Source organism: Clytia hemisphaerica, unplaced genomic scaffold (assembly GCF_902728285.1).
Source record: "Clytia hemisphaerica strain Z4C2 unplaced genomic scaffold, Clytia hemisphaerica genome assembly, whole genome shotgun sequence".
Taxonomy (NCBI): domain Eukaryota; kingdom Metazoa; phylum Cnidaria; class Hydrozoa; order Leptothecata; family Clytiidae; genus Clytia; species Clytia hemisphaerica.
In genome coordinates this window covers 1,863,173-1,890,796 of record NW_027104338.1, presented here as the reverse complement: position 1 = coordinate 1,890,796, position 27,624 = coordinate 1,863,173, and the positions used below count along the sequence as shown (strand labels likewise).

Sequence of the window (27,624 nt, the reverse complement as noted above, 5' to 3'; positions counted from 1 at the left end):
CAACGACGGAGAACATTATTTATAACAATTTATCCTTACATGGAATTGAACACTCTCCTTCACGGAGTATCACACCGTTTTTTATCTCCAAGTTAAGATCTGTTGAAATTTGTTATATAATCTATAAAATCCAAATAAAGTTTCTTCGATGGAGGTCGAACAAAGTCCAAAAAGGTTGGTGTTATCTTGATACTGATGACACTGAAGACTTTGTTTCTTTTTAATTGAAAATCTACTGTTTGTGTTCAGAATGTCAATACAGTGAAATCATATTGCTTAAGAATTTTACGGGGACGTTTAGCTTCTGTTTAGACTGGAGTCTTTAATGATGCATGTAATACAGTAGTATAGACGTTATATGATAATACGATTATTGTTACGGGGTTTAGTTTGTATAAACTAAAATTTGTTCCCTTCATTATTTTATGTTTGAATTAATCGTCTAGCTTGCTAGACTAGCTTCTGATTTGTCTAGTTCCTAAATGAAAGAGGACGAAGGTAAACAAGCACTTTTGCCTAATTGAGTTTCCGGTTATTTCAATCGTTTCAGTCACTCCGCCGTCCTTAAAAGTGATAAAACAGCTTAATACCACTTATGACTGACGTCTGGTTTTCGTTTTTAAAGACGTATAAAAAACGTTCTAAAGATGCTCAAATCGGTATTCAGGCTACAACCGCTTTGGTCTAATGTCTAAATCCCTCGTAATTCATATAATTATTAAAAAATAATCTCCAAAGTAATTTTAATCAATATATCATTATTAACTTATTTAAGTTCGAACATTGGGCTTTTCTAGAAAAACATTTTACCCCCACTGTTGAAGATATTGATTTTTCGAAGTATCGAACCCCCTGGATATCCACTCTTAAAAATATGCTCAACCCCCTGGATATCCTCTCTTATAAAGATGCTTTACCCCCTGGATATCGTATTTTTTACTTGAAAAGACACTTTACCCCTGGATATCTGATATCCTTAACAAAGGGGGGGGGGGTACGGACTATTAAAAAAGCCATTGCCTACCGACGTAAAATAATACTTTTCATATTTCTCATGACAAATTAACCACGAAAAATTACTTTAACAAAATACTGGTAAGTTTGATAGTTGTTTTTTTTGAAAATATTTTGCCCCAGGTACTTAGGCAAAGATAGGTGCTGGGTATGTGCGGACGGTAAGGGTCGGGTTTTTCACCTTTCAAAGTCTCTGTAAGGGTTACAAAAATCAGGAAATTTCAAAGTACTCTCTCTAAGGGTGGGAAAAATCACGATTTTTAGAAAAAAAATTTGATTTTGAGAGAAAAAATTACAAAAAAGTCTCACTAAGGGTAGGAAATTTTTGAAAATCAGAGAACATTTTTCGAAAAAGTCTCTCTAAGGGTCACTTTTTCACTAAAATTTGGTCTCTATAAGGGTCGGTTTTCGGAGGTCCCGTCCGCACATACCCCTCATTCACCAACCCTAGTACCCCCCCGGGTATTTTGCCTTCTGATTGGGTCAGTCATTTGAACTTAGATGAAGTTCTTCTTAATTATAAATTCGATGATAAAATTTAATACTTTTTCAGATTTTTTAACTAAATTTTTACCATCCAGACTATAAATGTTAATCATCAAATTAATCCGTTTTTAACACCTTTAAATGATAACTTGCCTAACATAACGTCCGTTTTTTAAGAATTGTCGATTCAAGAAAATATCCATTATAGGGAAATATTCATATTAGGGAAATGTTCGCTTTGGGGAAAATATCGGGATAATTCTTTACATTCAAATCGGGGACGTTGTTTCACATGCATCAAGTGCAAGTTCTTCTAGGTAATTTCTTCTAGCCAGTTTACGTACCATTTTAACGTGTTCTTTCTTTGCGTTACCGGGGACGTATTCCTTACGTGATTCTGCATCCTCACTATAAGAAATTTTCATCACGTCAGTAAAAGTATTAACACGATGACTCTTTGATAGCTCTCGTACAGTGATATGAGTAGCATACTTCTGACATTTTTTTCTTATGGTCGCTCCATTAGTACCGATTAGATAACCAGCAAATTTCTCAGGGATGTAGAACAGTGAATCGCCATGGTTGAGAACACTATGCTCACAATAATGGTCGATAAAATCATCCCTGAAATCGACGATTCCTTCATCGTTTGTTGCAACTCTGGTCTCTGGATCTATTTTGATGTTTTGTCGCAATTTATCATCAAACTCACTGGTCCATCCAATCCATTGAACGTAGATTTTCTTGATACGTAAAACTTTGAACATGAGTAATCTTCTATTATCGCAGGTGTAAAAGCCTCCTATGGAAGTTGTATTATCACGAGTTGCAACTCGTATTGAGGGGAAATCGTCAATTTCGATCTCACCATCAAAGATTTGCTGCATGGCGTCCAAGAGTGATGGTTTCAGTGGGTCAGTGAAGGTTTTCAAAACAGATTGCTGTGTAAATTCAATAACACCAGGATTCATCAATTTCTCATTTTCGATTACGAAAGTTTGATCTCCTGATGAAGGGCCATTTGATGATTTTTTAGATTTCTCTTTCGTAATGGATCCTAGAGGCCTTGCACACATTGCAAAATCATAAACATCATTATCATCATCATCATCACTGTCAATACATCCAGTGAACTGATATCGACCCTCTTTGCATCCAGTGTCTACATACGTGAATGGTATTCTGAGATCCTTGCTATCCCATCTGCCGTTCCAACTTGGAAGTTCAGCTCGACAACAATTCCATCTTGCTAGTGGAGGACAATGCTTTATGATTTGGCTGTGGTTAGTTCTCATTAAAACCATCCTTCCGGTGTGGTGTTTTTCCGTGGCTGACAGCTGGCTTGAAAACAAATTTCCTTTGCATGGATGACGGCTTGTAATTAACTTCTTTTCACCTGATAATAGAAGGATTGATATTGATAGTTGACACATAACGTCAAAACAACATTTAGGATAGATATATATCCTCCGATTTCTCAGATTGGATCCTACTCACGTGGGAGAACGAATCACAGCGTATAAAAGCGTTGCGATTCTACAAATGCAAGCTGTCTAGTCATAAGTGTATACTTTAGAGCCTCGAACGACAACGTAAGGTCGAACCTGTGGAGAGTAGCACGTCAAAATTCTGGAACATCCACCAACACTCATGTCTTATAGTAATGGTACTGAATTCCCCTAACATGGTATGGGTTGACCAGGACGAAGCTACAATCATGGACAAAGGGTTTATAGACTTCTGCAATATTTGCAAAATACAATACAATACAATATCGATTGCAAACAAGTTCCCAAGAGGTTCTGGGTGCTTTCCAAACCCATCCAAAGCTGTTCAAAGTCTTTCAAAGTCACCTAAACTGGCTTACACCAGTATCAAAACGCTGATTTTTTGCTTGTGGTTCCCTCAAAAGCAATTCAAAAGCAATGCAACGACTTCAAAAGTGTTTTTCTTAACTTCCCTCCTCTTTCAGACACATTGAAGAGTCATTTTGCTCTATTTCTCATCATTTTTCACTGAAATTTCATTTGTCTACAACCTTTTGTCCATGATTGTACTTTCACCGTAATACGGTGAGCATTGAACTCGGTCCTCCCAGACGTGAGTTAAGAGCGATGACCATTTAACAAATTTAACAACACTAACACTACTAAAGCGCTAAATAATGGTGCCATTACGCTTACGTCAGCACAAAGTCAAAAAAATAACACGTATTTAACACCATCTACCGTCCAGATAACGTTAGAAGAACTTGTGTTATCTTTGGGTTATTAATAAATTCCATTGAAATCCTGTTGCTCCAGTTGACAGATGAAGCAAAAACGTTAGAAAACGATTCTCATGGGAAACAAGAGCCGCAAAAGATGCGGTTAAAAATTTCCTCCATAACATCTATATAATATACATAACGACAGTGTCAATAAAAAAATGTAAAAATTAGACTTTTTGCAATGTAATGTAGTCAATCAAAAATGAATTGAATGTTGAAAGCTCGAAACTTTCTACTCTACCCGAAGGTCAAATTCAAAATATCATTAAATTCAACTTCCATAAGAAAACAACATCAAAAAATGTAAAAATCCACCAGCTTCTTCGTTGTATTGTCTTTGTTCATCTTCTCCCTCTTTCCTCCATCAAGGTCAATTCGACTTATAAACAATTATGTCGAGTTTGAATAATCCAAGCCATTGACCGTTAAATGCGACAGTTCCAGAAATGACCATTTCATTTAATGTGTAGCATCATGAAAAAAGTTCCAATCTTCAATCAGGCACATCCTGGCAAATGAACGGGGTGAGCATTTGCATGGGGTATTCGTCACCCAGTGTAAATGAGATAGGACGTCTCAGGCTAAAAGCGTGAAAATTAATAAAAATGAACTTCAAACTGAAAAAGGGAAAAAAGGAAGAAAACTGGGAACTTTATTTTTTCGTTAAAAGTTTCTTCAATCTTCGAAGACAAAATTGACCCATGGAAAAAAAATTCATCAATGCAGTTCTTTGAAATGAAGCAAAATATTTCCAACCCGGTTCAATTATTAAAACTGGGTATTTGGCGCTATTACGTCACTTTCGTTTTCGACCCCGTTCATTTGCCAATGGTCGCAAGTGAAAAATACACCTTTCATTTGCAAGGATGTGCCTGACTGACCTTGTTCAAATTTACACATGAGCTGCATTTTAGTCTCCATTGTCATATTCCATTTAATCGGTATTTGAAATAATTCTGTGTCGAGTTTGAAAAATCAAGCCACCAATAATTCGTTAAACGAGACAGAACTAGAAATAACCATTTTCACACGTAGCATCATGGAAAAGTTTCAATCTTGTTCAAATTTACACATGAACTCCATTTTAGTGTCCATCAACAAATTCCAGAATCAGTTTACTTGAAATGATTCTGTGTCGAGTTTGAAAATCGTGCCACACCTGACCGTTGTTAACAAACAGCGACGTATCCAGAAGTAACCTTGTGTAGCATCAAGAAATATATTCCAACTTATTCAAATTTACACATGAGCTGCATTTCTGTTTATTTATTTCTATATTAGAAGCCATTATTTCCTAAAAATAAAATCTTTTTGAAAACAAGAAACTAAAAATGAAACTGATTTAAGGTAGAATTTTCACTCAGAAAGCTTTATGAAAACTTGAGCAAAAACTATAGGATATGACAGAATGTTGAAAAGTTTACAAAGGAAAAATCATACAAAGTTTCTTTGGTTTGAAAGTCTCTTGACCACTAAAGCAAAGAAAATGTTCAAGAAAGTATGAATCAACTGAAATCAACCTCGCTTCGACCGCCATCTTTTTTTGTTTTGAAAATGTTTGTTGTTTAAGGAGCGCGGAATCAGAAAATATATCTTTTATAGCCAGTACCCGACTTTAGCAAGCTTTTCCCTGTCCAGACGGCAGAAAGTGTGTTACTGGTATCAAGCGCTGTTTCTAACAAAACGGACAGACAGAAGGGCGGTGGCGTAATACTGTACATGGGCGTAGAATGGCGGTAAAAAACCGCGCACTGGAAAAGGAGGAGAAAGCGCACCGTTGTAAGAAAAATTTCCCTTGAGCAGGAAATTTTTAATTACAAATATCTTTTGTGAAATAATCTGAGTTACCTCTTTTTTCTACGTTTCCCATTTGACCACAGCACTGAATGAAAATCCATCTTTCGTTTGACGTACGTTTGGCTCTTGTCACCCAACTAATTTTGTGTGGAGGAGCATAATGTTCATCTTCGTCGTAAGCAAACACCACTTTCAAAGATGGCGTTCTGTACATGGCTTTTTTGTTTTTATCAATTTGCTAGATTATTCAAAATGTAAAATGTATAAATACAAATTACTTTCCTCAAGACACCCACTCCTATCCCTGTTGGTGAATTCTCCCCGTTTAACCATAACACTCATTTAGATCTCACTGGAAAATGCTCAAAAAATGGTGAAAATAAGAACAGTTTAAGAACATTAGGCTTAAAACTCAAAAAGCAAAATATTAAGAACATCCGTAGACTTGGATGTTCTTATGAAAAAACGTATACGAGATAACATTAGCTTTATAACCGAAAGCATAAACTTAAGCCTTCGTAAGATACTTGGTAAGTTCGAATTATGATTAAAGAATTCGTAAAAAGATTCCTGCCTTTGCCCATGGCCCCCGTCACCAGGGGGGGGGGGCAGCAGGGGGCCATTGCCCTCTCAATAATTTTTAAAGCAATATAAATATATATATCTAAATATATCGTTTAAAGGGGTAAAATAATGGTGAAAAAATCGAAAATTTTCTTTGTTGTCCAACCATGGTGGGTATCATGATTTTTTGGCCACCCTCCACCTGATTCGCAAGCCGGGGGCCATGTTGCTGTAGGTAAATCTCTGTTATGGTAACTACTACACCCCTGTCTCAGTGCCCCGGTGGCCTGATTTCAGTACATGATTTTTTTCAGTACATGGTTTCAGTACATGATTTTTTCCTACGTCACTGCAGTAATCAAATTTTTATTGCACTCATTTGTAATCATCCTAAATGACTTGGGAATTCAAGAACTGTTTTTTATTGTCGCTGTCTTTATTCAATTTATATCTCAATTCACAAATGAGTGCAATAAAAATTTGATTACTGCAGTGACGTAGGAAAAAATCATGTACTGAAACCATGTACTGAAAAAAATCATGTACTGAAATCAGGCCACCGGGGCACTGAGACAGGGGTGTACTACTGAGCTACAAAGTGTTTTGATCTTGGTCCATTATAGATTTATACCTTATTATATGTAATTCTAGCATGTAGGTAAAGCATCCAGCTACGATGCGCAGGGTCAAGGTGTTCAATCAGACAGGGTTATAACATCCCCTTCTCACAGACCCACAAGGACGCCTTCCCACTGGAAAAATTGGTCTTCCAATTTTTGTCCCCACTGAAAATAATCAAATAAAACAATCCTCGCTGCAAAATATTTACTATTTTTTCCATCCCCACTGAATTTTCGGACTTAAAACAAAAAGAATCAAAATTCCCAGCCATAAGAGATATGGGGATATATCAATCACCGTCCAGTTTCAGTCCGTTATTTTTATCCCCCCTTGGCTGAAAATATCTTACTGGGTCTGTATGAGAAGGGGGTGTGTTATACGAAAGAGCTTAGTACAAAATGGTAGTTTATGCCGCTCTGCTTGATCTATAGCAATTAAGGTAAGCATCAAGGGTAAGTAAACAAATCCAGAGAAGGGAATGGCGCCCTTTCCTATCTTGGATTGAGTTTCTGGGTGGCCCCCGACTGCGGTTGCAAAATTATTATTATATTTTCAATTTCATACTTACCACTGTGCAAAAAAAAAAAACTTCACAACACTACAGAATTTTTCACCTCAACAAAACATTAGAACGAAGCTTTACAAATCTTTACAAAAAAGATAAGGAACTCAACTTATTTCATAAAAGAGAAAAAAACTCATTCCAGATTTATTTACTCGCATCTACAAGATAACAATGGAATTCTGAGAAATCGTTATGAAAAAAAGTTTCCTTATGCGATAATGTTGTAATCCTTTCACTGGTTTCCTTGGTTACACTTGCTAAGTTTAAGCTTGCTATATTTCCAACGTATGGTTTTTTACGGAAATGTTCAAGTTTCAAACATGTTTTTGTCTCTTTGATTGAAAAACCTCTATGTATTTACTTTGAAGGCAGTGGCCCGGTTTTGAATGTTTTGACATTGACATTACCCTTTATAGCAGATCATATTGTGCTGGAGGAATGATAGGCTTATTTCGAAATCTTCTGTTTGTTCTATAATGCAGCAGGAAACGGGTACTCTCGGGTACCTAGTAGCTGGGGGGAGGCTGGAATAAGCGGGAGAGTTGAAAAAAATCTCAAAATTTACTAAGGTGGGGAGGTCCTGGGTTGAAAATTTTTGAAAAGGAGGCTAATACAATTAGGACAAAAGAGGGAACTTTCAAAACATTTTCCTAAAAATTAATTAGTGAGGGGGAACGGCTGTTAGGTAATAGGTACCCGAGAGTAGGGGTACACGCTTTAAAAAAAAGGAATGGCGTTTTCCAATTCATGAATATTAGCTTTTTTGGAAAAATCATTTTGAAATATCTTACGATATTTTTAGGTTTGGGTCCAATCCCAACCAAAATCTAGCATCTAATAAGTACCTACCTCAAGCAAAAATTTGACACTTTCGTGGAAGCTCTAAGCAATGCTGGGTAATGTTTTGCAATTTAATGGTAATATGTTCTAAAAATTACATTCTCCAAATTCCATGGTGGTGATATTCTTGCCATATTCTTAATGTTTTGGCCAATTTCATCATAAACATTCTTATAAAGCATATTCTTATAAAAAAGCGTGCAGTCAATAAGACTCCCTTTGGTATTATCTTAGAAAGATGAAAAAACGAGGTAAGACATTTTCTTATCACAGCGGGTGATACTTTTAGTAGAGGGACTAAGGGTGTTTCAGATATGGAAAAAAGTTTTAGCTTTAGTGAAATTGTAATAATATGGTTAAAATTCTGAGGCTTATGACCTAATAAAAAGGCCGAACAGCTCTCGAACTATAAGTAATAGCTTTGAAATTTTACTATAATGTTTTTTATTATCACTCTCTTTTTTTATAAGCATACGGGAAAATCGGGTCTGGCTCAATATGCCTAACAAAATCTAACTTTCAGCCTTAATTTGTGCTTATTTATATGCTTAGACTTTGTTTTGTTGATTTTCTTTGGTCCAAGAAAGCTCAAGCAGCTAAAAGCAACCATACAAAGATCAGTGTTTTAGAAAAGCTGCACAATTTTTTTGCATTTCAGCTTGGAGGTATATTCAGCATTATGCTTATTTGTTTGCCGAATTTAAGCTAAGTATGCTTATAAACGTTATGTTTTTTAAAAAATAATCAAACCTTAAAAAAAAAAAGAAAAAAAAAGCCCCTTACATGTGATTTTTTTCGTCAGATCAAAAACTCTTCCACTCTTTTTCTGGTAGTAAAGTTTTACGAGTACACGTGACTTAATCGTATAACAAGAAAGCCTAAGCGGCGTAAAGGCCCAGCAGTGTTGGCTGTGTCGACAACATTTTTCTGTCGTCATACAACTCAATTTACAGGAGTGAATTTTTTCAATGTAAACTCGATTCGGGTGAGCAATAAAGATCTAATTACTTTATATTTTTTGACATAAGCACCTCTTACTAATTCTGAAAAAGTATTTGACCATTTAAGTTGGAGGTATTAATTATATGTGGTTTTTCCTTACGCATGCGCACAATAGAAAGTCAGATAATTCGATTTTAGCCTGGACTTGTCAATTGATAATTGCGCGCATAGGCTCCGACAAAGTCAAATCTTTTCGACCAGTTGCGTTTTAAAGGGCCATTCCGCTACGCGCTGGGCCAAATAGTAAGAAAAAATGTTTATTCCTTTTTTTCGGTGGCACTGGAGGATAATAAGAAAACAGATGACCAGAGTTTCAAGAATGTTGATTTTGTCCACGTAGTCCGGGAGCTGGGAGATGTCAACTATGACAGTCGTAGAGATACGTGCAAACATATATCATCATGTAGCACTATGTCTGAAATTTCCGAATTTACTTGTTTGCCGTCCGAAATTTTCTTGTAGATGTCTATTTTACGGACCATAATGCAAAAATAGCGATATTTTTTTGACGTCAATTGTGTTTACTAAATTATATCTAACTTCTAAACAGTTTATTCACATTTACTTAAAGATCGTAAAATTCCTGACGTTTCTCTTAACCTTGCTTATTGTGTTGAATCGCGTACTAAAGAGTATCAACCAATCGTATCTGATATCATGAAAAATATGAATACGCGTACCCGTATCCAACAACAACACAAAACATTGCAAAGACAAAATAGATGACTACTGGGTGCTGTTTTAGTCAGTTTTAACAGTCCATGGAGTTTTTTTTATTACCCCAGCATCAGGCCTTTAATTAGCATACCGATGCTCTGTGGTTCTGTATGTCCGTTTTTTTTTAATAAGCAGCGCTTTTCAATTCAAGCTCTTTTTGGAAAAAAACCGCGCCACGTACGAAGTGTACGTATTGCGAACAAACATTCGACTATTGCTATTCAACTTGGCCTTCTTGCCATTCCAGTTTAAGAGAAAAACCTTTAACCTTTCTCAAGCAAGAAAAAGTGAAGTGTGAAGATCTGCGCCGCGACGGATTGAATCTAGTATTTTTTTTGTTTTCTTGCAACATATATTTTTTCAAAATCTGGCAATGGATTATACTTTCAATCTGGCGTTTGTGTGAAATCACGCGGGCCAGGCACACGTTTCAGATGGGAAATAAGTGGCTTCATTTCCAATCCAGAAAATTAATTCTTGTTGATATGTTTAATTAAACGGAAGAGGCGTTTAGCAATTTTCCAGGTGGGAAAGTGGTCAATTTCCGACCCTGGAATTCGAACATTTTTTCCTTGTGTAATGTCCATAGTTGATAATGTGCATAATTGCTTTATTTCAAAACATCCGAGTATAGTTATCATAATTTATAAAACAAATCAAACTTTACAGATCTTTATCAAGTTTCTTATGTTATTATATTTTAGATTTGTCGGGGGCTTGTTGACATTATTAAATCCGATTGTTACCATGGTTGCAAACAGTTTACTAATCTATCCTTTTTTGAAGGACTAAACGTTTTAAAAAACAACACAGAGTTTTTTATCCGCCATTAGTTTTGAGAGAGAGAGAAGAGAGACTGACATGTTATACTATAAAATGTAATATGTAATATATAATTAGTAAGTTTCTTCTTTATGTTAGAAGGTAAGAAAAAACTAGAGAGCCACCAGCACCAGCAATGTCAGTCAAGGACGAAGTTCAAGATTTTCTCGAGAAATTTTACAACTGTGATGAAGCGATGCGAGAATGTTCTTATCGAGTCGACGAAATACATATTAAAGAAGATGATAAGAATTTTCTGAAAACTGGAAGCTATATTGAAGGAGCATGGGCCACACCGTTGATGGTTCCGATCGATGGCAAAATCCTTGATAAGGATGAGATGCTTGTGATGTGCAGTATAACAAAGGAGATATCAAATTTCATTTTACATGAAACAAAGCATTGTGGTTATCTCGGGTAAATTAATGCGTGTCCAAATTTTCGTTAATTCTTCGGACCCATCATCACCTCTCCTAGCATAATAAATTATACCTTTAAAGAAGCGCATTACGATGTAGAACATGAAAATCGGTGTTACTTAAATTTAGGTTTTGCCAATTTTGCGAAAAACCGCAAAAACCAAAAAATGCTGACGTCAGCAAAACTTGTTTTTTAAATAACTCCAGTTTGCCTGATGGTATGAACATGAAATTTGGACCAAAGCTGCACATTATTAAAAGGATCACTATGAAAAAATTTTTTTTTTGAAATTTTGCTGATGTCTGCACTTTATTGCAAATTTTCGTATTTTGCTGATTTCTGCTGACGTCAGCAAAATTTGAAAAAAATAATCATGCAAAAATGTTTTTATTACTGATATGCAACTTTGGTCCAAATTTCATGTTTATACCATTAGTCAAACTGGAGTTATTTAAAAAACAAGTTTTGCTGACGTCAGCATTTTTTGGTTTTTGCGGTTTTTCGCAAAATTGGCAAAACCTAAATTTAAGTAACACCGATTTTCATGTTCTACATCGTAATGCGCTTCTTTAAAGGTATAATTTATTATGCTAGGAGGGGTGATGATGGGTCCGAAGAATTAACGAAAATTTGGACACGCATTAATTTACCCGAGATTATGATATACATGCAACAGAAGAATTGTTAAAGAATATTGTAGAAGAACAACGTTCTGAAATAATGGAGATTTTAAGAACTGCCGAAGCCACTAAACCTCAACAGCACGTACAATACGGCGACCTGTATGAGGATTTTTTCGAAGAAGATATTCAAGCAGGTAGACCATCTGTGGAAAGAAAAATCAACAAAAATTTAACAGGTCCCGAATCCATTGTAGGATCTGTTTTTTCTATATTTTCAAACACGAATTATGACAATGTACCTTGTCTGCATCTTGAGTTTTGGCCAGACTTTGTCACACCGTGGTTCAACAAAAACAGATATTGGCCTAAGCCAGAGGTCATGGCTCAGATCCACCAAGAAGGTTGTCACCTTGTATGGAAATCTGCAGATGACGAGAAAGCCTCATGGCGACTCTCTTTCTCTCAAGCTGAGATTATATTAGCTAGGGAACGAAGTGTGTTTCAAAAGAAATGTTTCCTATTGGCGAAATTGATTTTCACAGTTCAAACACAACATTTTGCAGACCAGAATAACGACCGAAAGTTATCCTCTTATCTCATTAAGACAATTATGAACAGTTTGATTGAGGAAACTCCTGAAAGTATCTGGCAAATATGGGAAGAAGAAAGCAACTATTTTGAAGTTGTCGAGAACCTGTTTCAACGGTTATCGGATTTCCTGAAAGCTGGCCATATGCCGTGTCTTTTCACCGAAAAGATGAATTTGCTACGTGGATTTAGCCAAACATATCTTGATGTTATGGGTGATGTCTTTAGTGATTATTTCAAAACGGAGGACGGTTTGAAAGTGTTGTTAGAGTGCTTTAAAGAAAGTGCTATTTGTAAAATTGAAGCCCGATTTTCATTAGATTTCGTCGAAACTACTCGTAAAACAAGAGATGCTATAGAAGAACATCTTCCAGAGATTAAAGAAGAGCTTGAAATATATTTGAAGGAGATGGATAAATATGGTGCAACGTCAGAAGCAATGAATGAGTGTATGATCAGAGCTTTGGAGATTACCGGGCTTTATAAACCGCCGATGGTTTACAAGATTTACCGTTCTATCAAAGGTGCTTTTAGACGCCTTGATGAGTGGAGTGATAACTTGATAGAATCGATCTTTGATAGCATTATCAACCGACTGTAATAAGTAGGAAAGATCTATGGTATATACAGTTTGTCCGGAAGAAAAACAGATTTTGTAGAAATTAAAATCTTCAAAGCTTACCGTCGTTTTGCATGAGATCCCCATTCCAGCATTAAGATTCAACTGCCACTTTTCTATCGGAAAAAGACCCGGGTGGTTGAAAAATGAGCTTCAGAAAGTTAAAAAGTTTTGCGAGTAAACAAAAGATATTACGTAACCTTTCAAATCTCATGCCGTTTATCCCGGAGAAAATGACGGAAAAGTCAGGAGAATCTTAGTGCAGGAAGTGAAATCTAATGCAAAACAAAGGTATTTTCTTACTGGAGTTTGGGTGTTGAAAACAAGATAGAAATTGATAATTCAATCAATATATGATTCCCAAAGGTGATAAAATGGTTTGTCAAAACCTCCTGTAAAGCATTAAGGGTTTTGATATGAATGAATTCTGTTCGGATTTATTCGGGACACGATATACGAATCGGGATATTTATAACCTGTCGGGATTTCAAGGTCGAATACAAAAAATTATATTTATTGGTGCTTCCCGTGAAAATTACACAAGAGTGTATTCTAGATATTTGCGATTGAAAATTTGACTCTTTCTCACCGTATTTTTAAGGCACATATTTTACTAAAGCTCCTTTATTATAAATATGCACTTTAAAGTTAATGATATTTAGACTTTTTTCTTATTTTATCTTGAATATCTAAGCCCATCCTAATATTTTACCAGAGTATTGTTTACAAAAAAAAAATTAGTTGGTAAAAAAACTGGTCATCTGTCGATTTTCTACCGATAAAGGTATATATTTCTCAAATTTAGATCTTAAAAATGGAAAACGTGAAAAATTTAAAATTACTCAAAAACATTAAAAAGGACCTACTGTACCTTGGATCATGAAAACAAATGAGTTTCATTTTTAGTCATCAAAAGAATAATCAATTTTTGATAGAATTTCAATCAATGGTTCGATTTTCGTTTTCCAGCAATTTCAAAAAATTTTCTATCTCATTTCCGGATAACTTTGATTCTATGACTGTAATCAGGTCCAGCGGAAGCGGGGAGACTGCACAAATGAGTCTCTTTTTTTTTAATCCTAGCGAATCTCATCTAATTTTGAATCTTCAGCCTCCCCACTCTTACGGCTGTTCTGCCGGACCTGAAATCTGGCAAATGATGACCCATCAGGTTTAAACTCTCTCTAATGCAAAAACAAGGGTTAAGTACTTAAAAAGTGATCATCAAGAAAACTCACTTGATATAGGGTAATTTATTTTTGACACACCCAGTAGATTAAAAAAATATTATTTAATCAGAATTCATCATATTTTTCGAAGAAAAGTATAGCCTTTGTACATCTGAGTTAAATGCTATAAATTAAAAGTGGTGGTGCTTTATTTTTATCTAGCCTACGTATTTCATTCCATATCCAAAAAGACAATACAGTTGATTCGCTAATCCGATCTTCTATTATCTAAATGTATCTATAATTCGAATAATAGGCCATTTCATAGTCGAAATGGATCATGGGTAATCAGGACTGTTTGCGCCTCCATAACGGCTTTCTGTTGGCTAGACGCATAATCTTCAAACATTTTCGAAACTGTGGACCAATAGTAAGTCATCATTAGTGCGCAGTGGTCCTGATTACCCATTACGCTTTGCGACTGTGAAATAGCCGACTCTCAAACCGTCAAAGAGAAAACGTCGTAAAATGCTTTCTGTAATTCGAAAAAATAAGATTTCCTGTTTGACTACGAAACAGTATTTGGATCGGCTATAAGAAGGCATTTATAATTTTTCGCTTTTTTTATTCATGTACAATACAGCTTCTGGCTACATTGCTTTCTTATACATCGAGTTAAAAAGTATGGAAACCTTATCATGATTTTGACAAGAAGATCACTTACTGAAAATTAGAATATTCTGCGAAGAGTTAATTTGGCAAAAACCCATTTTCAGAGTTCAAGATATTCAATCAAAAATTATGCTAATCAAAAAAAAAGAAAAGAAATAAAGACAGTCAGTCAACAGTAATAAAATCATCGTTTTAATATATAAAAAGAATTTTGGCTTGCGTTTCATATCATCCAACCCGTAGAGTTATTTTCTCTTTCTTGACGTAATCTTTGAACGTTTCCGAATTACACATGGTTTTGATACGTCGCCTGATCATTAGGCAGACGCCTTCAAAATATTGCGTTCCGTCGCACGCACATTTCGGTAAACGTTTCGCTAAGGGATGATCGAAGAACGAACGGAGGGCGGATTCGCAATCAATGGTACACTTATCATCATTGAGTAGAGCATTACATTTCCGTGGAACTTCTTCAAAAAGTGATTGACAGTTCTTGTTTTTGTCACATCTTTGGAAACGCTTGGTGCAACCACGTGGCTTATGATGCATTTTGTGTTTGTTTGTGATTCGACCTGGGATTGAAATTAGATAAATGTTTTTTTTTATAAGAACAAATTATAATGCTAAGACTTTGATTTTATAAGAATAGGCTACACGGGTATGACATCTCTTAGAAGATTACACCGAAATTTTGATATAAGAATATTTAAAGAGATTTAGGACTCACAGATTAGATTTAAGATCCAAGTAATTAAGAGCTCCAAGAGGCTGTAAAAAAATTGAAATCGAAAATATTTTATATTAATTTATTGAACTAATCGAACTTGCTTCTCTTTATTTACAAACTGTTTTTGATTGCCTTGGAATTACTCAAAGGAAAATGGTAACAAAAAGTTGAGAATTAGGAGAGAGTTTTGAAGTATTACCAAAAAGGCGAAATTATGGGGTATCTGTGCAATCCTTCGATAGTCATCGAAATTTCTTCCTTCAAGGTATCAAAGAGGAAGCCTTAGTCAACACCCCCCATTGATTTTGACCAGAAAATTATCTCTTCGGTAAAAACTTTGACAGTTGCCTACAAAATCTATTTTCCCTAATATCAGTTTTAACACTTTCACCGTTAAAATATTATTACCATTAATGCATTGTTTAACCCGTTGTTTAACCACCATGCAATTACTGCTTTCACATTTACATCTCAGCAATTCTGGATGCTTCTTGGTGATCCTGCGCAATGCTTTGCGACATTTTGAAGTGCATTGAATGAAAAGTGTGTCCAAAGGATACCAACCAAAACTGACCAGTTTTTGACACTTGTTCTGGACACTGTAAATACAAAGGAATATTAATTGGTTGGCTACCTAGAAATAATCTAAATAAATAAAAATAATATTAATTTTCATGATACAAGTAGAAGCTATTAATTGAACATTCTAAAATCTTGCAAAAAGTTCGTCCACGGTAGGACGGGAAATTGACTTTGATCTAATCCCCATCCAAAAATCAATGTTCCATCAGCTGCACTCCAAAACCATCCCCACTGGATTTTTTAACCTTGGAACAATGGAATTTATATTTGAATTTCGATAGGGATTTTTATCTCTACTTAGGAAAAAAGTTCCACCGGGGCTGTGAGACAGGGGTGTTTAAACAGATCCGGTTGGCCACTCTCCTTCCCTGGTAAAATCGTTTAACGAATCATCCACGGTGAGAGCATAGTCATTATAAAAACACTGGTCTGACAATCTATTGTTTTGTTCAATTTTCTTTTATTACAAACAAAAGACAAGTTGCGATTTGCATACTTTTTTATCACGTTACCAAAACCTCCTCGTATGGGATTGGTCTATTTTCTAATCACATGATCAAAAAGTTTGCAAAATAAATCGATTTTGGTACATAAGCTCTGTCTTTTAACAATAAAAAGAGACAAAGGCCTTCCAGACCAGTGTTTTTATACTGACTATGGTGAGAAAAACATCCTCTAATTTCATCTCCATTAGAACACTGCACTGAATATTTATTTGGCTTTATGGCAACATTTTTCTTTTTAAAGGAGTATAATAGTACTCGATGAGGATATGTTTCTTCTTGAAAAACTGTGATTAGTGCATTTAAGATAGAGAAACTGCCTCCAAGGTTTATATAAAGCTCAGTGATACAAAATACAGTTTACGCTCTCTAATTCGACGTTTCTAATTCGGCTATTATTCGATGATATTGAGAGTCACAAACAAGAAATACTCACAAGCCACGTTTTTCTACTCCATCTACTCCCTTATTGGATAAAAATCAACTCCTCTTAGAAATCGAATTAGAGAACCTCAACTGTAGGCTAATTTTTATAAGTAAACAACTAAAGGCTGAACTTCGGAGTACAATGTACTTTTTAAAAAGATATTTCGCTTTTTAATACAAATAAAATCAGCTCTCTCAAATATGAATAAAATCAGCTCTCCCAAATTCAAACCTCTGTAGAATATTCAAATTTTTCTATAATTCGATCTAACACGTCGGGCTGTTCTGTTGAAAATGTTATATAACTTCGACTATAATTCAAATCTTTCTCTTATTCGAATAAGAATCTCTGTCCCTTGATAATCGAAGTAGAGAGGGCCAACTGTCCCAGCTGGCACACAACATTGTTTTAGCGTTTGTCTAACGTTCACAATGTCCATATAACGTTAGAAGAACGTTGAAACAACGTTGTGTGCCAGCTGGGGTATACTTACTGTTTCATCATTTTGCCACATGATTTTGTATCTTGTAAACAACGATCGATGTCCTTAAAACACAACCCATCAGCTGTTTGGAAATTGGCTGTTAGGAACACCATTGAGATGAATGCGAGCTTCATCATCTTTGTTTCTTTGAATTATTGTATTTACCTTTGGTAGACGAAAAAAAGAAGAAGTTATGAAATTTAAGAAAATTTTAGAGTTTTTTCCCTTCTTTTTGTCTCCTTTAGATCCCTAAGTCTCTCGATCAATATCTGAAAAATTACTATACGCTGCTTGAGTAAAAAGGTATCACTAGTTTCTTTGCTCCGCATTGAAATTCAACCCCATACAATTACTACTATGGGAACTCCCGACTCAACTAGACAGAATGATAACTTCAATCAAACCTGAACCGAAAATTTGAAAACTAGTTGATTTCTCTTAAAAGACAATGCAAAATCAAAATCAAAAAAGTAGGATAATTGATTGTTAAACATTCCTATAACAATAGACTAAATCTTACACTGGTAAAAACATCGACTACATACACACAGAGACGAAAACACTAAAATCAAATCTCACCAAAAAAATTGAAATCGATAAAGAGAACGAAAGCCACTATAAAACACACACTATCACCGCATGATATCCAAATATCCAACATTTTGTTGTTGTTTAGATTCTCACATGTCAAAAAAGAAAACAAACGTTCGCAGAAGTGAAATGCTGCTACTGACGATCAAGCCAGTACCTAACAGTCATTTATCATTCTTCTCACGTTGATTCTTTAATGAAATTCTTTAGAGAGTTCACATGGAACCATTAAAGGCTAGAGATGCCAAAATTTAGCTTCAATAGAAGTTTTATTGAACTATCAAAGTCAATATTTTGCACTTTCACAAGATTGAATTAGCTCCTTTGTTGAAAGATCTTGTGAGAATTTGGTACTAGCTACTGACGCATTTGTTTTGAAAGTACTTGAAATAAATATTGCAAGACCACCCAATGGAAAATGTAAACAAAATTCATTTGGAGTGCCCTTCACTAAGCGAAATTAAGTGCAAAGAAGTAAGATAAGGGCTGAGGCTGGAGTAACATTCTATATTTTTCAGAGCATTGGAGTGACTTAAAAGATAATCATCTTGATTCTCTTCACACGGCGAGCGAGTTTTATGTATGTGTGTTATTCTGCAACAGAGATGATTAACTTCTGATTTGACTAGATCCTGACTGACTGAAGACGATGGTAAATAAACACGTTTACCCTCCTCAATTCCACTGGTTATAACTATTCCAAATCGCTACAGTCACTCTGCCGTCCTCAAAAGTGTAGATATAAAAACTCGCTACTGTTAAAAGCCTTGGAAGATATTATTCTACTACCATAACCAATGCGCCACTAGACAAAGAAGTGGTGTATGGAAAACATAGGCTAAAATAGTAATTTTTGCAGCCTAGTGATCGCCCAACCTCTAATTCATGGTTTCATTACTCCCAAAATCCAGCATTCGATTGATACGAAAAAGAAGTATAGGAAAAAAAATTACTTACAATATTGGTTGTCTGCCCAGCTAAGGGCTTAACCGTTGGAAGTGTTGAAATCTCTTCAAAACTCTTCCAAATTTATAAGATATTGGCTTATTTACCTTGAAGAGGCGAAATCCGATGGTACTAAAATTTCAGGAAAGATTTAACCCCTCTCATAGTAGGAGAAATATGAAATCGTAAGCCTTCCTATAAGGAAATTCAAATGCGAGGACAGTTTCCAGGGCCAAAGACCGACATAACGTCACAGAATGACGTTGTTACTTCTATATATTAATAGTATAACGCGTATGTCATTTTGTTTTCTGTTTTCTGTCTGTGTGTCACTTTCGATTTCGCAAGCAATGTTTTGTTCTTTTAAAAGATGACTTTTGCTTCTTGCTCCACACAAATGTGTTAAATCAGATTCGCGCCGTTTTATAAAGACTTTGTTTTGATTGATTGATAGATTAGACTTTTTCTTTTTTTTATTTCTTTTCTTTTGTTTTATATTTTCGAATGTAATTAAAGACCTATTTGATTTGAGACATTCGAATTCTTTTCAAAACAAAAGAAAATCTTTTAAACAGAATCTGTTAAAGAAAAGAACAAATATAAAATAAAACATAAGAATCACAAGACAAGTTTGTTAGAACAACAGCAACATTAAAAATACATTCAAAAGGCGGTAAAAACTAGAGTTCTTTCTTCGTAAAAAGGGACCTTTAAACATCTATGTCGATATTTATTTTGCTGTAAATCTAAGTCATTGTTGAATTTGAAAAGTTATCGAAGTTATGACGAAGTTATTTTATAAAAAGCACCATAAAATTGCTGCCTTCCGGGGGGACTATGGTTGCGAGCTGACTTTCGGCCCGGCCCTGCCCCTTGGACCCTTAGCAGAATAAAGAGGAGAAGAAACAAGGGATATTGTGTGAATTTTAATTCACTTTTTGGGACTAATTTCACCAAATTTCTATCTTTCTGGGGGCAAAAAGTTAAAATTTTCCTATTTTTCCGATTCTTAGTGGGACTGAAGTTTGATTTTCCGATTTTTCAAACTGCCATGTTTCAAAAAAGGCACCTTTAAGGCCGGCATATACCAATACCCTTCCTTCTCTTGCCTAAGCACCCCCCTGGCTGCCTTTTTTCGACGAATCGTGTGTCATGTCTATTATTTCACTCCGCTTATCTTGACATCAAAGTTTTCCTAAACATCAAGAAATACGGCAAATATAACGCGAGCGAAGCGAGAAAACAAATCTAATTGCAGAGCCGTCTCGGATGTCGCTGGTCGCCGGTATGGTGTAATTTGGGAATGGCGCCCTTTCTGCTTTCTGATTATTTTTGCCACAAAAATATTTTTCAAAATATGGTTAAAAGATACGTCACCCGGGAGGGATAGAGTCAAACTTTGAAGAGAATTCTTCCCTTTAATTTTGATTTCATCGTGTTTAAGGGGTGTTTAAGCCACCTTCCCAACATCCAAAGGACTTTAAATGCGTTCAGCAAACAGCTAAACCGGCGTGCGACGCCGGGTACCGGCTAGTATATCTATATTGAGCAAAGGTGGGTTGATTACGGATGCAGTCGACGTCGACTACTTAGGCGTACAAACTTGAAACTAAAACGTAAGATTTATGGCACTTTTTAGCCTGTTAAAGCCTAACTGGTCAAAATACAGAATTTTCAATCATATTCAAGATGCATTTGTCCTTCTAAGCCATTTTTTTTTGTGAAACTTTTCATTTTTGTGTCTTGATTCGCGAAAGTTTATGCTCGCGAAAATGACTTTTTCGTCATATTTGCGAAAGTAAATTTTGTAAATCTCGCGATTTTTCGAACTTGCCAAAGTTTCTACACGCAAAAGTTTGCATCCCTAAAGTGAGTCAAGTAAGCCAATTGAAGTAATATGGTGTATCTATTATTGTAACACTATTCCTTTGGCAGAAGTTCCAATGTTTCTGAAACACGATATCATGTTTTTGAACAGATTTTGTGGAGGTTGCTTCACCACACCGGTTTCACGTGGTCGGTATGAAAAATGAGGATTTTGAGTGCTAAAAATAATCACTTCCTCTGATTTGTAGTTAAGGCGATGTAAACTTGCGTTGATTTTTGTATGAATTTAGAGCTTTGACCTTTCTACGAACTCTCTATAATTAGACATCAATATATTTCATAGTAGGGACAGTTCAATGATGGGAGTTTGTAACTTAAAACGTAATATAACAAAAATAGACATTACATGGCTTTGCCGTAACCTTCCCCAAGCAAGTTGAGGACATCCGCGATGACCCAAATGATTCTAAATGACTAAATTTCAACAAATAAAGCCTCGTATGAACTCATTCTGCTGCAATTGCTTAAAACGTAATATAACAAAAATAGACATTACATGGCTTTGCCGTAACCTTCTCCAAGCAAGTTGAGGACATCCGCGATGACCCAAACGATTCTAAATGACTAAATTTCAACAAATAAAGCCTCGTAGGAACTCATTCTGCTGCAATTGAATGGAGCATGAACAAGAATTTGGTCTCTGGGTTCACTCAAGGTCAGTGACCTACAGTACACTCCTGTCTCATAGCCCCGGTGGAACTTCTTCCCACAGGGGGATGAAGATTTCTATCGACGGAAATTCTATAATATAACTTTTCTCGGTAAAAAAAAAAATCAACGGGGATGGTTTTGGAGTTCAATCTTTCTATTTAATTTTAAAAGGGGATGAAATTAAATTTAAGCTTCCAGTGGGACTGGGGTCCCAAAGGGTCTGTGACACAGGGGTATTACAGTGAATGCGCCCTGAAGGGTAAGTTTTGAGGCTTCCAAAACTATATAGCAACGGTCAATAGAAGAGACTGTCCACTGTAGGGTGTAAAGATTGATAAGAACTAAGTCTTATGGGAAATGCTTTCTAAAATCTGACCATTTTTGGCCAATTCGTGATGGACAAAAAACTTGTGATGCCTTTAGTGAAATATTCTGATTTACTACAAGTGCATTTCTCTCGTTCGATAACATTAATCTATGCTTTTAATTCAACTTGAAAAACGAGATAAGTTTTAAAATATTGATGAAGACTTTTTTCAGCTTGAATCAAATAAAGTAATCTGTCAACCATTTTTATTTGTGAAAACCGCAATGTTTTTCGAATTATTTTCATATTTCAAATAATTTCAATAATTCATAAAATCAAGTGCACAAGTAATGTCACAATTTTCTATAAGCATATTTATCTTTGTATCGAATTTTTTAAAAACTTTTGTACTTTCTTTCAGGTAGAGGGGTGGTTGGAGTCTTGAAGATGGGGTCGAAATACACCGAATCTTATTTTACCATGGTTGTCCAAAAAGTTGATTCCGTACTTAGCACTTTCCATACAAACACAAAGTACAATGCAAGACAAGTCTGCTTGGTGAGTCTTTTCTTATAAGAAACAAAGTTTAGTTTTGTGGTTAATTTGATGTTTATTATTTTCAAATCTGTTTCAACACTCTTTTGATACAGCTTTTGCAAAAACTTCTTTTTCAATTTTTGTAAATTTCATTAGATAGATTCGATTCGGATTGAAGGTGAGGTAAGTGATGGACAGTGATGTTTGAGTGTGGCCGGTGATTGGATTAAGCAACTTGTTCACATAATTCGGAAGGGTGGGGATAAAATAGATGCTTGGGTATTTCCGTATAAAATCAAATTCCTTCAAGTAAAGGTGTAAAGTGTACAATTAAGTACTCTCTCTAAAGGTCGTATTTACACTTTGACGGTCTCTCTAACGGTCCAAAAGCCAAAAAATGTAAAAAGGGAAGTTTTGCGTTCCTCGCATAACCGATACTATCCAATCATAAAGTCCGCTCACTTTAACTATGCACCCTTTTCTATCCGCTACCGTGTTGAAACCACATTAGCGTAATTAGATTAATTGTCTCTTGACAGTGGCTTCCACATGATAAAAAAAGAGTGCCCACTAAAGCGAATTAGCCTGTACTACCCCGCCGCCAAGGGCGTTTTTTATATTTTGAAAAAAAACTTGTCATAACTTCGCGTTATCTTTTCAGTCAGCGAAGAAGAGTCTGGTACAGGCTAAAGCGAATGAACTTCAGTACTCTCACGGTCCACATAACAGACCTAGGTATGTTCAACCTATAAATTTATCTTTCTTCGATTTCACTCATCAGGATCAGTTGAACCAACATGATGCTGAAAGCACTTCACAAGTATCAATTGCAACTGTTGGCTTTGCAAAGTTTGGCAGACAACGCAGTCAAAAGCCTCTTGATAAACGCATTACAAGTCTGGTTAGGTAACCAAGAAAATGGGGAAAATCCAAATAAAGATTCGATCAACAAAGTTCTTAGTAAATTTTTGAGAAGTGAAAAGAACTCCTTGAAGAGAGGCTATTTCTTAGCTTCGTTTGCAAAATTACAGAGTTTGATTTACGAGGATGTCACATTGCAGAAGATCAAAGAGGAGATAGATATCTCTAAGCTGGATGTTCTCCTGGTTATCGAGATTCTGGAAAACACAGCTCTCGGTCAATTGGAGGTAGTTGCAAATCTATCAAAAGCTTTGAAAGTGATTTCTAATTATCGTGTATTGGTTGCCAATGAAAACAGTGAAGCATTCTGGGAGCAATTTGAGGAAAATGAAGATGGTGTGCTTTTGAGTTTTGATGCTGGTGGTCCAAAAACATGGTCTACTATTTGGAAAGAGAATACAAAGAGTGTTATGGATGTGGTGAAACATTTACACCAAAGCAATATGCTGAATGCTGTTGATTATCATCATCATTTGGAAGAGATAAGACTCTTTGGAAAGTGGTCTAAACAAGAAATTCTTCAGAATTGGTATCACCAGATTGAAAAGCAGATCAAATCTTTATCTTTCTTACACAAGATTGAAAAGCAAGTTCAGAAATATAAAGAAGTTGAGATTGTATTGAGAATCACAAATATTGGTTTGAAGATTAGGAAAAATGATGAGAGCTTTCTGTCCTCTTTTGTTGCGTATTTGAAATCATTCTTCTACGAATCAAACACCAGAGTGGAACCAGACACAATTGGTCGTATCGAAGATATCGAATTAGATTCTGAATTTGCCGACATGGTTAATATAAAGATGGGCTGCTTGATTAGTGCCTTATTTGGCGACCAAGGGTTGGTGGAGAATTCCTTGGTCGAAGTTTCGAAAGGGGTTAAAGTCACCGAGGCTAAAGACGAGGAAGATCGTTTGTTGCCAATAACATTGACATTTGAACTTGTCCAAAAACATAACTTCTGTAAATCTAGTTCGACCGAATCTTATGAATTGTGGAAAACACTATCCGAAGAGATTACTCAATGCATCAAAGACACAATGTCGATTGATGTGGATTTGTTCAGAACAAGCTGGTTGAAGGAGGCTAATGGTAATAAAGTCACCGTTTTTATCATCAAGTATTCCTTAAAGCCTTGGTTGCAATCTGAATGTGAAAACCTTATCCAGAATCTCCAAGACTGGACACAATTTACAACACCTGTTATCGGTGTGATGAACAACGATCAAATCATGGCAAACCTAGCTACAATGGTGTACCGAATTTCAACTTATAATCATCACTTCTTTGATGTGTTGGAGAATTTTTCAGTAGCTTTTAACGAGAAATCGTTCACCACTGTCGCACTTGCTGATGAAATAAAGCACATTGGTAAGCAATTTCTTAAACGAGTGTCCCCTATCTGAACAGACAAAACGAATTCCAAAAATATTTGCAAATTTGCAAAGCTTGAAAGAACAGACTTTACATCATTTGAGGAAACTTCGATTTCTGCACGGAGACATTTTTATATGTTCTTGCTCTTTACAGATTTTTGGCTGATGATTGCCGTTCATACAGTAGGCATGAAACTTTAAGTTCCAAAAACTACACAAGTCTTTTACTAATGTTTCCATCGTTTTAACAGCTCTAAGCTTTCATCAATCACTTTTTGGCATAAAGAAAAATTAAAATCATTTTATAAGTCCAAAGATATGATCATTCTTTTTACCTTATCGGCCAAAACTTAGTCGGCCTTAATTTCATTTGGCCTTAATTTTTAGTCGGCCCTAATTTAGTCACCTCGTCGAAATTTATTCACCAAGGGCCGACTAAGTTTTGGCCGATAAGGTAGCACAAAATGCCATAAATTGAGTGCAAAAAGCTGAGACCTTCTTTTATTGCGCTCTTATTGGCGTTATCTTTGGGAAACTTTTAATTTGGCCCAAATTTTTAGTCGGCCCTAATTTTAGTTACCAATCCAAAATTTGGTCACTTAGGGCCGACTAAGTTTTGGCCGATAAGGTATAACCATTTTCATGGTATGTGTTTCTATAGAGAAACCCGCATAAAGCCAATGCCTAATGTATTCTTCTCTGCAACATTTCATCATTCACAACCAATACAACTATTTATCATTGCTCTAGATTTCATTGACCACTTCGGCCTTCAAGATACTTTCAAAAGTTTACAAGACCAAGCAGACTGCATCAGAATCAAGAACTTCAAACATGAACCAAAAACCAAAGAACCAAACTCCAACATCGAGGTTCTTAGTACACCGAGAGGGGCATCGAATTCAAGAAAAACATCCCCGAGGAGTCCTACACCAAGTGCACCAAAGATGTCAAATCAAAATAGAACATTACCAGACAAACAAGCAACTGCAAATGACGAAGATTCGACTTTAGACAACACTGACTCCTCTCCTAGAAACAAATCTCCAAACCCGTCATCAACGTATGTACCCTTGACACCAAGTAGAACCCTTCCTCCAAGAACTCCTACCCCAAACAGGACATCGCCCCGTACCCCTGAAACTCCGAGTGGTACAATATCTCCTAGAAGTCCAAGCCCAAACCCCTCTTTATCGCGTGGAAAGCAAACACATGAAGACTTACCTCAAAGAAGCGCAACTCCAAATGGAGCCTCACCTCGAGAAGACCATATTAAATCCAGCAAGAAAATGCCAGGAAGTTCTTCACCGAATGGTGTTTCACCTCGAAATAAAGATATTGTCTCATCAGGCAAGCCTCAGGTTAACGGTAATGATCGACCTGGTTTGAGTAGAGAGCAATCTCTCTCAATCAATGAAACACGATCAAATGAACCGTCCCCAAGAAAGGTAATTTATTCTTCTGAGTTGACCTCGATCATGGTCCTTTCTAACTTAACATTCTTGGTTCTGAATTTCTTATACAAAATTGCGACAGGTTTGAAAATGTACATTACGAAGGTATGAAAAGAAAAATATCGATTTATTTAGGTACATCGTGAAACCAGTCATATTCTATCATTTATTTAACACGTTTTTTTATAAGAATATTCCAAATTTTTGATACCTTCGGATGTTCTTAATTTTTCGAGTTTCAGGCCTTTAAAAATGTTCTTAACTTACTTGTTCTTAATATTGTTGCCAACGATTCCTCATGCTCTTGTTCTTATAAAGAAACGTCTACAGAAATTAACACATTCTTAGGACCATTTGTTTTCACCGAGGAGTGACCGTTCAACCATCTCATCATCATCAACACAGAAGAAGAAACCAACGATACCGATCATTCAACAAAATGGTGTCGAAATTCATGACAGCGACGACGACGGTGAATTCGACGACGTTGACGGATCATGTAGTCATTTGTGAGTTATGTATTCCACTAGGGGCTGAGTTAGGTCTCGTATGCACATCGGCGTATCGTCATTTTTTGATCATGAAAGTATAGTCCTTGAAGAGTCAGAAAACGTGTGTGGCGTTATTTGGATCAGGCACAAATTTCTGTTCTTTTTATTCTAAAATTAAAAACTACCCGCCTTTTAAAGAGCCGCCCTTTTTTGAAAAGAAAAGAGGAGAGTGCCGGGGTACTTTTTTGTATATCCTCATTAGAGTAAAAGGTGTTCGGAATTTCCCTTAGAGGAAATGTTATTTCTACCAAGGAACTTGTTTCTACGATACTTCGGAAATTCCACACTTTCGAGTAAGGTTTACTTTAATCGTAGAAACTTTAGCGAGACTAAATTTACCGTTTTAGCGAGTTTTTCCTATTTTTGCTAAAATAAAACACGCCGAATCGACAGATCGCTAAAATTTATCCGCGCGAAATTTCTGGTTACATTGCCTTGATACATTTTTATCAATAGGAAGGGTTTCAGTGCAAATAAATGCTTGAAAACGAATTCAGTCAATAATGCAGTATTCGCTAAAATTTATCCATGCGAAATTTTTTGAGATCGTGATTCGCTAAAATAAATCCAAAAAAAATCAAGATTTTCCTGATTCGCTAATATACGCTAAAATTAGTCTCGCTAAAATTTCTACGATTAAAGTATATACTGTATTGTTAACTGAAGTGACGAGAAAACTTGTTCAAGGAGACATTGGAGTTAAATAGGTTCGAGTTAAAGAGACTCTTCTGTATCATACTTGTATTGTAAGGCGTGGTATGGGAAAGCATCTTGGTAAAACGTCTTAAGAGAACACGACCCTTTGTTTGAGAAAATCTTATACAAATGATGCTCTATCATTCGATAAGCTTTCACTTTTGATAAAAATCCATTAGAGGACAATCTAAAAACCACAA

The 27,624-nt window shown here is 35.8% G+C and overlaps 3 protein-coding genes across 5 annotated transcripts in view; 1 reads left to right on the top strand and 2 right to left on the bottom strand.

Moving 5' to 3' along the window:
* Window positions 1-27,624, top strand: part of LOC136817937 (uncharacterized) — a 61,180-nt gene that overhangs the window by 25,123 nt on the left and 8,433 nt on the right. For 2 of the 3 annotated variants that reach the window (XR_010848171.1, XM_067074279.1), the window contains exons 1-3: window positions 23,210-24,718; window positions 25,474-26,171; window positions 26,526-26,686. Coding sequence is in view for 2 of the 3 variants with exons in the window: in XM_067074279.1 (XP_066930380.1) it covers window positions 23,227-24,718; window positions 25,474-26,171; window positions 26,526-26,686 (2,351 nt within the window). In the remaining variant the exon portion in view is untranslated. Of the gene's footprint in view, window positions 1-22,313; window positions 22,451-23,209; window positions 24,719-25,473; window positions 26,172-26,525; window positions 26,687-27,624 lie in introns of those variants that run through there. The other variant, XM_067074281.1, reaches the window with a different exon arrangement.
* LOC136817845 (uncharacterized) lies at window positions 1,530-5,800 on the bottom strand. Its single transcript, XM_067074178.1, has 2 exons — window positions 5,618-5,800; window positions 1,530-2,896 (listed from the first exon to the last, which is right to left on the bottom strand). Exons 1-2 carry the CDS (start codon window positions 5,778-5,780, stop codon window positions 1,770-1,772), a joined length of 1,290 nt encoding a protein of 429 aa, XP_066930279.1. The 5' UTR covers window positions 5,781-5,800; the 3' UTR covers window positions 1,530-1,769.
* LOC136817948 (uncharacterized) lies at window positions 14,241-17,674 on the bottom strand. Its single transcript, XM_067074297.1, has 3 exons — window positions 17,521-17,674; window positions 15,924-16,114; window positions 14,241-15,360 (listed from the first exon to the last, which is right to left on the bottom strand). Exons 1-3 carry the CDS (start codon window positions 17,646-17,648, stop codon window positions 15,017-15,019), a joined length of 663 nt encoding a protein of 220 aa, XP_066930398.1. The 5' UTR covers window positions 17,649-17,674; the 3' UTR covers window positions 14,241-15,016.

Excerpts from the sequence above, each read along its gene's own strand:
- LOC136817948 (XM_067074297.1), bottom strand. The coding sequence starts at position 17,648 with ATGATGAAGCTCGCATTCATCTCAATGGTGTTCCTAACAGCCAATTTC. Across the intron at positions 16,115-17,520 it reads TGTGGCAAAATGATGAAACA|TGTCCAGAACAAGTGTCAAA; the intron begins GTAAGTATACCC and ends TTGTATTTACAG. Across the intron at positions 15,361-15,923 it reads GGTTAAACAATGCATTAATG|GTCGAATCACAAACAAACAC; the intron begins GTAATAATATTT and ends TTTCAATCCCAG.
- LOC136817845 (XM_067074178.1), bottom strand. The coding sequence starts at position 5,780 with ATGTACAGAACGCCATCTTTGAAAGTGGTGTTTGCTTACGACGAAGAT. Across the intron at positions 2,897-5,617 it reads GGGAAACGTAGAAAAAAGAG|GTGAAAAGAAGTTAATTACA; the intron begins GTAACTCAGATT and ends TTCTATTATCAG.